Source organism: Berghia stephanieae, chromosome 2, assembly GCF_034508935.2.
Source record: "Berghia stephanieae isolate SIO BIC M18660-M18661 chromosome 2, UCSD_Bste_1.3, whole genome shotgun sequence".
Taxonomy (NCBI): domain Eukaryota; kingdom Metazoa; phylum Mollusca; class Gastropoda; order Nudibranchia; family Aeolidiidae; genus Berghia; species Berghia stephanieae.
Window position 1 is genome coordinate 40242701 of NC_088361.1, and position 12301 is coordinate 40255001.

At 37.8% G+C, this 12301-nt stretch overlaps 1 protein-coding gene across 8 annotated transcripts in view; it reads right to left on the reverse strand.

The window, feature by feature from the left end:
- Positions 1-904: 904 nt before the first annotated feature.
- Positions 905-12301, reverse strand: part of LOC144964865 (calcyphosin-like protein) — a 13624-nt gene continuing 2227 nt past the window's right edge. For 5 of the 8 annotated variants that reach the window (XM_078899585.1, XM_078899583.1, XM_078899582.1 and 2 more), the window contains exons 2-5: positions 10190-10345; positions 5429-5606; positions 3396-3608; positions 905-1068 (exon numbers count right to left, since the gene is read on the reverse strand). In XM_078899585.1, coding sequence (XP_078755711.1) covers positions 967-1068; positions 3396-3608; positions 5429-5606; positions 10190-10317 — 621 coding nt within the window. In that variant the 5' untranslated portion in view covers positions 10318-10345 and the 3' untranslated portion in view covers positions 905-966. Of the gene's footprint in view, positions 1069-1940; positions 2718-3395; positions 3609-5428; positions 5607-10189; positions 10346-11900; positions 12039-12301 lie in introns of those variants that run through there. The other 3 variants (XR_013643939.1, XR_013643938.1, XM_078899586.1) reach the window with 2 other exon arrangements.

The window sequence follows — 12301 nt, forward strand, 5'->3', positions numbered from 1 at the left end:
ATAATATTAGAAAACTAACCAAAATGTGAAAGAGTCTCTGGGCATTAGGGAGCCATATGTCATCAAGATGATACAGAAACAAAAACGTGCCTTTTTTTTTTTTGACAAATCAAGAGACACGAAATCCTTGAAAAATGTTTTCTAGAGGGTACTGGAGGGTAAAAGAGGGAGAGGGAAACCAAGTAGAAGATGGTCACAAGTCATCAGAGAATGGACGAATAAGCCAGTGACTGAATGTGGATGGCCTAGGACAGAAGCTTGTTTTGGTTGGCAGTTGCAGAGGCCACGTCCAGGAGGGATAAGCAATGATGATGATTTTAATATCTTTTGTGGCTTCCTTTGCATTAGAGTCATGTATCACCCGACTTCCTAAGGACCTGGTGTAATTCTGAATTGTTTTTTGAGTTTTCCTCAATCAAAATACGCTCCAATTCACAAGTTTCAGGTTCCCTTGCCGTAATGGGATAATATGACTTAATGGTATGGGCTTCAATTACACCTGAAAGGTAGCGAGTTCGTCTACCCACCACGGTGTGTGACCATGAGCAAGTCATCCCACGCTAGCTCACTTTGCAGCGCTGCACTGCGACTGATGCCTGGTTATTCAGTCTTTCCTTGGAATAGACCCGAAAGACAAATTTCTCTTTGGGGATTAATAGAAGGAATTATTTATAATTTATAAGCAAGAATTTTCCACAAATATTTTATGGGAGAAATATCTAGGGGGCTTGCAGGCCGAGAGAGAACCGACTTTATGCTCTTAGAGGAATTCTCGACAAGAATAGGTTAGTATACGTGGCAATTAAAGGATAATAGTACATTAAGTAAGGTCTTGAAACCAGAACAAAGGTATACATATAAAACACTTCTCATGCAAATTGATTTGAGTCTGAAATGTTCTCTGTTATGTTTTTGTTTTTTATTTAAGTTGTTATATTTGTAACAATAATTAAAGACTTTGATGTATCAAATCTTCCAGGCATTTTTAATCATTAATACAAAGTAGTCATCGTTGTCAATGGAAGCGCTGATACCACCGTAGTATTCAAAAAACTCTTCCTCCGTGACCTGTGGATTGAAGTTGAAGAGGAAATAATGACTAGAGGATAGACAGTATACTATTACCACTACTACTAGACTATCACCACCTTCTCCTCCTCCTAACACTACCTTCACCACCACCACTATCGCCTCCTCTTTCACTTCTACTTCCTCCTCACCACCACCGCAAATACCACTACCACCACCACTACTACTACTATGTGTGCGGCTATGTGGTCTTGTGGTATGACACTCGCTTTCGGATCGGTAGGTCCTGGATTCAAGCCTCGCTTGGTGCATAGTTCAGTCCTTGGAAAAGGCTCTTTACTCACATTTTCTCACCATACTCTGGTGTAAAATGAGTACCTAGCCGTTAATAGCGTTGTGTCAGTCGGACAAATTGTAACTTCTCCTGACAGACGTCATGTCTCGCTCCACATGTTACGTGTTGCTGTTGGTCAGGGACTCTTCGTAAAGTGCATAGAGCGCGCATAGTGGATATTACTCTATATAAAAGCTCAAGTTTTTGGGATTTTTTTTACTACTACTAATTTTACTTCTGCTGCTACTACCACCACTGTTACTACCACTACTACTACTACTACTACTACTACTACTACTACTACTACTACTACTACTACTACCACCACCACTATTACTACTTCTACACGGGCTGTACAAGAAGTAAAGTGAAAATAGCTACTGACTTCACAATCTTGCTTTGATCGAAATGAAACTTCGAGGATTAGCATCAAACATTTTACTAGCTTAGTTTTTTTGTTTTTTTTTTTATTTGAGGGAATCAAAAGAGATTATAGCTAAAAGAGGATTAAGACTAGAGAAGTTGGGGGGGGGGGGGGGGCATATTGAGGCAAAACCTAATGATACTTCGAATTTACTCTTTGGTCATATTTGCTGATTGGAGGTGGCTTTTTTCGCTCTACAGAGTGATTCCTTTGCTCAGTCGTCCGGGCTGTTTCCATCGCACCTCTTCTCTACTTGTGATTACTGTTTTTAAAGCAGTGGGGACCATTGACAGTTTCTCCTAGAGGTAGGAAATCTATTCTCAGAACACCTTTAATATCGTTGCCATCAACTTTCGCGCCGATGATTGTATTTCAAGCATTGTGGCTTGAGATGATGACGGACGTCTCTATGTCATCGCGTCCTCTTTGTTTCAAGGTGTTGTGTGATGATCCCACGTCTCACCACCCATGATTATACATTCGAGAAAGTTCTTCTTCTTCTTTGTCGTTTGGGCAGCCAACGCCATCGCTGCCCAAAGTTGTATGCGCTGAGTGGCCAGGAATTGTTCAGGACTGTTGCCTATGTGTTGTGTTTGATCTGATTGTGTATGTCAAGGACCGGGTGATACGGGTCTTGGTACTATGATTGACAGTTGTGGATCGGTGTTTGTTGAAATTTTAATTTGCGCGTGATGGAATTTATAAAGGGCAGAGAGCCGAGATTGTTTTCGGAGACTGGCCAATGTAGGCAATTCAGGTCAATTCATGGTGCTAACGATGTCTTGAGTCATTGTCATATTTATTGTTTTCTGTTATCTCCATCAAAGTCACCATCTGGCCCAAGATCCAATCATCATTCCTGACGTGTTTGGGATACCCGGACACCCTTCACTTTGTGATCTTCTACCAGTTTTAAAAGGACCCATCGATCTGAAACAATGAAATATATCCCAGTTGGACAATAATAATAATAATAATAATAATAATAATAATAATAATAATAGCTGATTTTAGCTCTAGTAAAAAAATACTCAACAATATCCCGCATTTTAAAATGCCTATCCCTCTAGATAAGTGCATCAATCAGTCCTTTGATGGCTTCTGTCGTTGAGGTTGGTGGCTTTCCTAATCGGAATCGCGGATCGTCTACCAAGTTTAAATGGTCCTCTCTAAAAAAAATTAGCACTTTTTACTCATCACATAATTGCCAACAGACACTAATTCAGATTTTTTTCCTTGTATTTTTAGTTCTGCTTTGTATGACACTGTTAACTTTTCAGACCTCTATCACTAATTCCTTTTTGTATTAAAAAAAAAACAGAAAAAAAAATCCGAACTTCAATCTTTGACCATTTTTCAATGGTAGCCATAATGTTTGTTGTGCTATGAAAATGTCCTTTTCCAATCTTTCCATCTCTCTTAGTGTCGTCTTCCTCAAAGAACTTCAGAAACTCTTGAAAAAAAATGTCATGCCCTTCCCTAGACATACACACACACACATACACACACTCACACACACACACACACACAGAGAGAGAGAGAGAGAGAGAGAGAGAGAGAGAGAGAGAGAGAGAGAGAGAGAGAGAGAGAGAAGTTTAGAATTCCAACCGTTCCGTCTCTCTTGGACTCATCGGGCTCAAAGCTCTTTAAAAACTCTTGAAAAACTTGATTTTCATCCCATTCCCCTTTCTTATATTTGGGATGTTCAGTGACCTTGTACACCCTTTTCATATCAGCTTGAGTGAAATAACCATCCCCATTCTTGTCCGCCTTCTTGAAAGCCTCCTTAACAGCCTTAGTTCGAGTCTCATTCAAGGTTCCCTGAAATCACAGTTGAAAAATTGAACATCAAAAGGCGTATCTCTCTTTAAAGAAAAATGATGGCTTTTTGTGTCTGTGAGTGTACAGAGATCATGTAACATCACTTTTAATTCACTCCTACATTACTGAAGTTTGCACCATTTATTTCACTTGATTCCCAGAAAGCGCCGTTTTAAAACCTTGGTTTTTAGGATATCAGATTAATTGCCAACCAAATGTGATTTACGTAAGTTTAGAAATAACACATATAACTGTACATGTTGTTAATAATCATTTACCGACCTCATATCTATCTATTGATTTGTAGGCTAAGTCCATTCGCCGAGTCTTTGACAATATGAAATTGTCTATGCTTATTTTGTGAACTCCAACTCTGACATCTGTTGTTTATCTATGTACAGAGTTTCTTAATCGTTCAAGCTCGATAAAAATCATCAATTTCGGAGATAGAATCAACTATAGAGTATAATTAATGATTCAAAGTTTTGTTCGATGTCATTGCTTTATGGCGATCTTTTGTGTTCGCTCAAACTACTGAGATTACCTTAATTTAGATCACATTGCAGCCTTGCATGGCTATGACTTGCGAGCAGTGGCGAATATAACTTATTATAAGACGTGGGGCGAAACAAATAATATTTTTTTAAAAAGAAAGAAAAGAGGAGAAAACGAAAAGAAAAGAAAAACATCACCTGGGCGCCTTGCACAATCGGGGAAATAAGATTATTTAAAAGTCAAGTGGTATAGAAATAACACATAATATATGCACTACATATTGTTAATGAAGAAACTAGGGAGCAGCCAACGTTGTGAGATAGAGATCTGAACAAGTGTCTATGAAAGGTGCCAGACAAAGCAAGAAAGAAAAATACAAGAAAAAAAAAACATCCCCAAAAATCAAGTCTACCTCGAATGGGGATCGAACCTCAGACCTTCTGCTTACCGATGAGACGTTGCTACCAATACATGTAAATGTAGCATGTCTGACCGGCAAACAGGTCTGAGGTTCGATCCCCAGTCGAGGTAGACTGATTTATTGGGATGTTCCTGTAAATGGCAGCAGCTTCTAATGGTGTCACACCACTATGTTATGATGATCTATCCAGGCCGCAAACTCATCGCCGTATGCGTGTACTGTCGCGAACTCGCACAGAAGCTTCGTTACAACGCAGAGTTCAACTAGATGCTCTGCGGTTTCGGGCTCTTGACCACAACGGGTACATGTTGGACAGGTGGTAAGTCCCCACCCCCACTGATTAAGCGACGATGCAATGAGGCAAATGGCGGATGGAATTTGTCTATGAGATGGAGCCTGGTTGAGTATCTGTTTAAAAAATTTTTATTTATTTATTTATTTTTGTTTGTTTGTTGGTTTGTTGTTGTTGTTGTTGTTTTTTGTTTTTTTTTGTTTGTTTGTTTGTTTGTTTTTTTTGGACTAGGCCGTGATGCAGAGGGACGGTGACGAAAGTGTGAGGGGAGTGAAAGAGGGAGGGGGGTGGGGGTGTAAATTGGCAGTCGCTATCTTGTTCTGTTCATTTTTTTTTTTAGTGTGTGATGATTCCCAATACATTTACAATACTTCAAATTCATTATTTTATTAAGTGTCAATTTAAGTTTTGACATTTAGGACTGGAGTAAAAGCTATTCTATTTAGACGTTGTACAGCTACTTAAAACTTGAGAAAAACTGGGTTCTGCCCACCCTGCCCAGTATTGCTCACCGCTAACGAGTAACATTAATTTGTGGGGGAAAAACATTTGCTTACAGTCTATAATTATTTTTTTTAATGAATCATTCTTGATAAGAAAGTAATTACCAACCCTTAAACCTATCAAGAACTCGTCAAAGCTCATCTGTCCACTGCCATCTTTATCAAACTGTTGAAAGACCTCTTTTATAACTTGGTCAGAAATGTCAATGCCGTAATCATGAATTCCCTTGGTAAACTCTTCTAGGTTTAGAGATTTGTTGCCGTCATCGTCATAGATACGGAATGTTCTGGAATAAAGTAGTTAAAATGGTAAATTAATAGAGCAATCCAGACATTTTCTGGGATAAGGCCTCTTGTAGAATATAGCATTCTGCATTTTTGTTCAACACTCATCTGATCTCTCACACATTGAATTATGTTTCACCTTCACAAAAGCAGTGATTGCAGGGTTTTATTGAAATTAAAATGATAATAAACCGATACTGTCTTCTGTAACACACTATCCAAAATTAAGACTTTTGAATTGACCACTTTTTCCACTGGGGAAAGCAAATTGCCTGTTTCGGCTTTTAAGATTTGTTCAAGCAAACACAACTCCAGAACTCCCACTGAAAATAAAGTCGAATTAATCAATCAGTTTTCTAGGACACTGGATGTGTTCTCGATGCTTTCACTTTACCCAAGCAGACCTGACTACTTGAAAATGTAAAACTTTGTAATTTTTAAGAGAGAAAAATTATAGTCGCAATGATTAACTTTTATAATCAACAATGTATCCTCACAAGGTGTTACATATTTCAAAATAATGTACTCTTGCATCAATTTCCATTTACAATAGCTAAGTTTTAATGACTTAGAGAGAATTATAAACTTCTGAAATTGGAGCCCAAACTTCGTATTTCTACGAACTTTTTGTAATACCAGGTAGGTCTGTCCAAGTTGCAGTTGTGCCAAAGTAGTAGCACATACCTAATACGATCTGTTCTGGTAAACATTCTTTTCCAAACCTTCCAATAATAACAAGGAAAATATCGTCCTTATTTACTGTGTGATTTTCAGTCCTCGCAGAATGGTAATATAATAATAATAATAATAATAATAATAATAATAATAATAATAATAATAATAATAATAATAATAATAATAATAATAATAATAATAATAATAATAATAATAATAATAATAATAATAATAATAATAATAATAATAATAATAATAATAAAAGAAATATGTGAGCAGAATAAGAATCAGAAAAATCAGAAGTAAAAATAAAATAGCATCCCATTACAAAAAAAAGGTCGATAAATTTGTATATGTGGGTAGCATAGTAAGCAAAGATGGAGGAACAGACGAAGACATGAAAAGCCGGATAAATAAAACACAGTTTGCCTTTAACACTCTTCGACCAATATGGAATTCAAAAGCTCGTACAATGAAAAATAAAATCCGATAATTCAATACACATGTAAGGTCGGTTCTTTTATACGGCTCGGAGACATGGAGAGTGACTAAAACCACAACAAATAAGCTTCAAGCATTCATAAACAGGTGCCTGAGAAATATCCTAAATATCTGGTGGCCGGACATCATCACAAATGGAGAACTGCTCCAAAAACTGAACCAGTCACCTATTGAAACGTAGATAAATAAAAGGAAATGGGGCTGGATTTGCCATACCCTATGGAAGCCTGCAAGCAACATCACCAGGCAGGCTTTGGACTGGAAACCGCAAGGAAAGAGGATTGGTCGACAAAAGCAAACATGGCGACGAAGCATCCAGACCGAGTTGAAGGCAGCCGGACAAACCTGGGTCCGGATAAAGAAGACCTCTAAAAACCGAGTCAGATGGAAGAGTACTGTTGCGGCTTTATGTTCCACAAGGAATAAAGAGGCTTAAGTCCATTTTTTTAATGAGAAGAAATTTCTACGGTTTTCCTCCGTTGTGTACTGGTAGCAAAATGATCTACCAGAAGTATTATAGAAGTATTACAGACAGAAAAGGCCCTATATGCTGACGATTTAGTTATGTGGTATACTACGAAGCACCTACCAATAGCCTCCAATAGAATAAATGAAGATTTAGAAAGCTTAAACACCTTCTGTGATAAATGGAAATTAAAAGTTAATTACAATAAAACATTCTACTCTATATTTACTAAGAGTCATCCTGTTTCCAAGAAAGAAATAACACTCTCCATCCAAGGCCATCGACTCGCGAAAGAAGAAAACCCCACATATTTGGGCATACAGTTAGACAGACAACTATCTCTGAACAAACACACTCAGAATGTAAAAATCAAAGCCACAAAGAGACTCCAGTTACTAAAACGAATAGCCAGTACTAATTGGGGAGCAGACAAAAACTCGCTTCGACAACTCTATTTAGGCTATGTGCGTTCCGTCATGGACTACAATTTAGCCCTCCAAAATGTAGGTAGTAAAAACACACACAAAACCTTGGACAGAGTACAAAACCAAGCCCTTCGCTTCATCTCCGGTGCCCTGAGATCGACACCCACAGCAGCATGTGAAATAATACTAATGTGGAACCACCTGGACTTCGCAGAGAATCAGCAGTGCTTGAAATGGTTGAAAGATACAAACGAAAAGAGGAAAACCATCCAAACAGAATTCTGGCAGAGAAATGGAAACCAAGAACAAGATTAAAACAAAAATCCCTGCTACACATTGCTAACAACTTGAATGAAAGACACAGACTCCCAGAAAACAGAGAAAAATCTATTTTAATCAGTCAAAAACCTCCATACGCCGAACTAAAACTTCCAAAAATAAAGCCTAACCTCATAGAAGAAACAACAAGAAATAAAAACAAATCAGATATACAAACATTAGCAATGAAGACAATACAAGAATACCCAGACAACTGGATACATGTTTACACAGATGGATCTGCCCACAAAGGAACTAAAAATGCTGGGTATGGGTTTGTAGTAGAATACCCAGATAAAACCTGTGATAAAATCCACAATTCTTGCGGAAGCTCCTGCTCAAACTACGAGGCAGAGGCAGTTGCAATAGAAGCCTCACTGCGACACCTCTCTTCTGTTTTCCAGCTAAACCCTTCAAAACTTCAAAACACTGTCATCTTCACAGACTCCAAATCGGTTCTCCAAGCTCTCGATTTAGATAAACTCTCCTCAACGTTCAATAGTTTAAGATCTCAACTAGATGAATTCCTTACAACACACAGAGTAGACTTATCTCTCCAGTGGATACCGGACATTCAAATATACCAGGAAATGACAATGCAGACAGACTAGCCAGACTCGGATCAACACTTTTACAACCATCAATTCCAGTATCCTTAGACACAGCGAAACAAATAATCAAAACAAATAAGAGAGAAGAATGGATGAACAGTTGGGCAATGAGCACCACGGGTAGATGTATGTTTTCCCATATGACCACTCCTGTAAAGACTGATTGCCTAAATAAGCTCAGAAGACACCAGCAAAGCATCATCTTTCAACTAAGAACACAACACATACCGCTCAACAACCATTTAAGCAAAATTACAAAAGACACATCCCCTTCCTGCCCCTATGTCAACACCCCGATGAAACAGTAACACACCACTTGCTTGAATGTCAACCTCTTGAAGACCTGAGATGCACATTCCTCCCACCAAATCCAAGCATCAGTTACACACTTTATAGTCACCTGGAACAACTACAAAAGACATCTAACTTCTACGTCATGGCACAAGACCGAAGGGCCAGAGCTCAGGTGGTCGCTGGTTCGGATAAGTAAGTAAGTAAGTAAGTACTGGTAGCAAGTTGATTGGGTGGGGTCTTTTGACCTCCCCCGATGGGCAAAGAGGTCACTGTTGCTGTGTTTATTATCCCCCTGTCTTGGAATGGAATTACATACCTAGTTCTGCCTGGCCCTGGTCAAATGTATAGTATTATTTTGAGAGATATTTTTTTCTTGTAAAACATCTCTGTTAAGTTGAGTTATATCATTAGTTATGAATACATTTTGTAAATATTTAAGTGGCTGGATCCTGTGCCTGTGCCTTGAGATTTTCAGGTGATCTCAGACTAAGAACATTGACAGACTTCACTTCTGACCCCTTTGTGAACCAGTCCTCTATGCACTACTTTTTCTAGAATTTTTTTGAGAAACCTATTTTCTTCATTATTACCAGCACTACAATGACTTAAAAGTGTTGAAAACGACGTAAAATTATCAAAATCTTTATAAAACTTAAACAGAGCAGTCGGTCCACAATTCTCGTACGATCGATCTGTTTTGTCTATCGCTTTATCAATCATCGAAGCCTTGCATTACCTAAATGTGTCAATGAATAGAATGAATGAATTAAGGAAGAAAAGTTGGATGTCAAAAAAATGGTTTCTATTTCATTGGAAATTATAGTCTGGTCGTCAACAAAGAGAACCCATCCTCGCTCTTTTACGTCTCGTAATCCTAAGAATCTGTCTATACATCATGCTACTGGAATAGTTATGCCACCTTATGATTCAATATTTAACCTAATCGTTATTAAATTAGTACTCCGACTGACTGGTGACATACACACTTCCAATGATTTAGGAACCCAAAAAATAGAAAGTTTGATGTCACGACCTTTCTTCTCTATTTGCCCCACTCTGCTCGTTGTTATTGTTTTTAGTCAGAATATACAAACGTTTAAGATTAATTACCGTTTTGTGCGACGGCCCGAATGATCTGGCGGGCTGAACTGGTGAGTATTTTACGTAGATGCTTAACATCAATACTCTTTTCCTTGGCCAGACGGCTAGTATCGTTCTTAAGGTAGGTCATCTCAGTGTTAAAACAAAAAAACAGATAGGTTTTGTCATTGTACAGCAACATGATTATCACTCACCTTCCAACTCCCTTGATGCTCATTGGACCTCTCAGGAGACAGGCGTATCTAAATTTCTCTATTGGACTTGAGGTATCATCCATTTTTTTCTTCATCGTCTTCTTCAGCTCTTCTCTGTCCACGGCCATTGTTTTCGTGGGTTTTAAAATATTAAATCTTTAATAATTGGGGAATAAGGGGCCAAGAAAGAAGATGAGTGGAAATAATTTTAGATATAAGTTGGAATAAAGCCTTTGTTATTATTAAATATATTGGCAGTTTTACTTCGACTACAATAAATGAGCTCGGTTTAAATTTATGTTAAACAACGAATGAAGAGTTCTCAAGGCAAAAATTACATAAGCAACCTCTACCCTCAAATATTGTCTTTGAACGAAATAATCACGCGGGGCTAGTTGCCGCTTAGTTGTCATGAGCTGTAAGGGTTTGTTTGGACCATTCTGATTTATGGATGGCACTGGAGGAACACACACCGTGGACTCTGTGCGCTATGTGGTCTAGTGGTATGACACTCGCTTTCAGATCGGAAGGTCTTAGGTTCCAGCCCCCTCGGCGCATAGTTGAGTCCTTGGAAAAGGCTCTTTACTCACATTTTCACTCACCGTATTCAGGTGTAAAATGACTAGGGCCGGCCATTAATAGCGTTGTCTTTGTCCGAAAAAAAAAATGTAATATCGCCTAACAGGCGTCATGTCACGTCTTACATGTTAAGTGTGCTGTTGGCTAGGGACCCCTTGTAACGTGCTTTGAGCACGTTAGTGGATATTGCACCTTATAAAAGCTCAAGACTCTGGGTGTTACACTGTGGTTTTAAATATTTCTGGCGAGTACTGAGAAGGGAAGGTCATGGGGTAACACTGATATGTGTGACAGTTTTGAGGACCCTGTGGACTGTGGAGATGGGAAGAGCAGTGGGACCAGCCATTAAACAAATCTAGCCCACTGTCTACAAATATGTGATGGTTGATTTTCAAGGATGACCGCAAAAGTTCAATGAAGTCAAAGGTGTACATATAGAATATATTTTTTAAGTTGTACTATGCCATCAACATAAATTTGTCGTTATGAAATTTCACTTCTTTAGTTCTACAATTTTTGTCTAAGTGTTCACCCAAAAATTCATTTGGCTACTTTAAAGAAAATGGATGTCAACATTTGTTCTGTTATTTAATCATATTAATAAACGACAATTTAATGTGTAAAATGCCTTTTAACATGATTGCAACTAATCGTACACAATAAAACCAGTAGCTGTAAAAGGAATTAGAAAATATCAAAATTTTGGATGAATACACTCAATGACCTTTCAAAGGCCATATTTTGAGAAAACAACCCTGAAATTTTTTTTTATAACTTGTTTACCTTGATTTGAAAAGGAATTCTTTTTAATTTCATTCAATTGTGAAAACTTCCTGGGTCATGAGGGAGTGTACATTAATTAAACTGCCACGCCTCATTAAGCATCAATTATGCATTTTGAGAAGAACCCCCCCCCCCCCCCCCCCCCCCCCCCGCCGCTAAAATCTGTTTTCTCTTATATTTTTATGCATAATTATAATACTAAAAAAAAAAAAAGAAAATAAATCTAAATAAAACATTTTTAAACGAAGCCGAGGCGTGAAATTGGATAGAATGAGTTTATTAACTTTAATATTTGAAATAAATAAATTTCGGAGAATCTTGACTATTGATAATATTTTTAATCACTTACCTTTCATTCAATGACAATTGCTATTAATGGTGACACTATATTTATCATAACAAGTGGAATTTAAACGAATTAGAATGGACTTTAACCAAGTTTAAGAGTGAAAGACAAAATCCCCACGGGATGGAGGGAGGGAGGGAGGGAGGATTCGTTCATTAGCTCATGCTCGCATAATTCTACACTTCATCACGAAAGGCATTTTGACTTGGTTTGAGAACGTTTTTCCTCCGTTATCTGACATGATAACAAATTGAGTTATCAGACTTGTAAATAAACACATGTAGCACAAGGAGAATTGACATCCAAGTTCAATGACCTACTTTGAGGAGGCAAAACGATAGGGATTATAATTGTTATAAGCCTTTACTACCTAAACCAATCCAAGCAATCATTATTATAATATT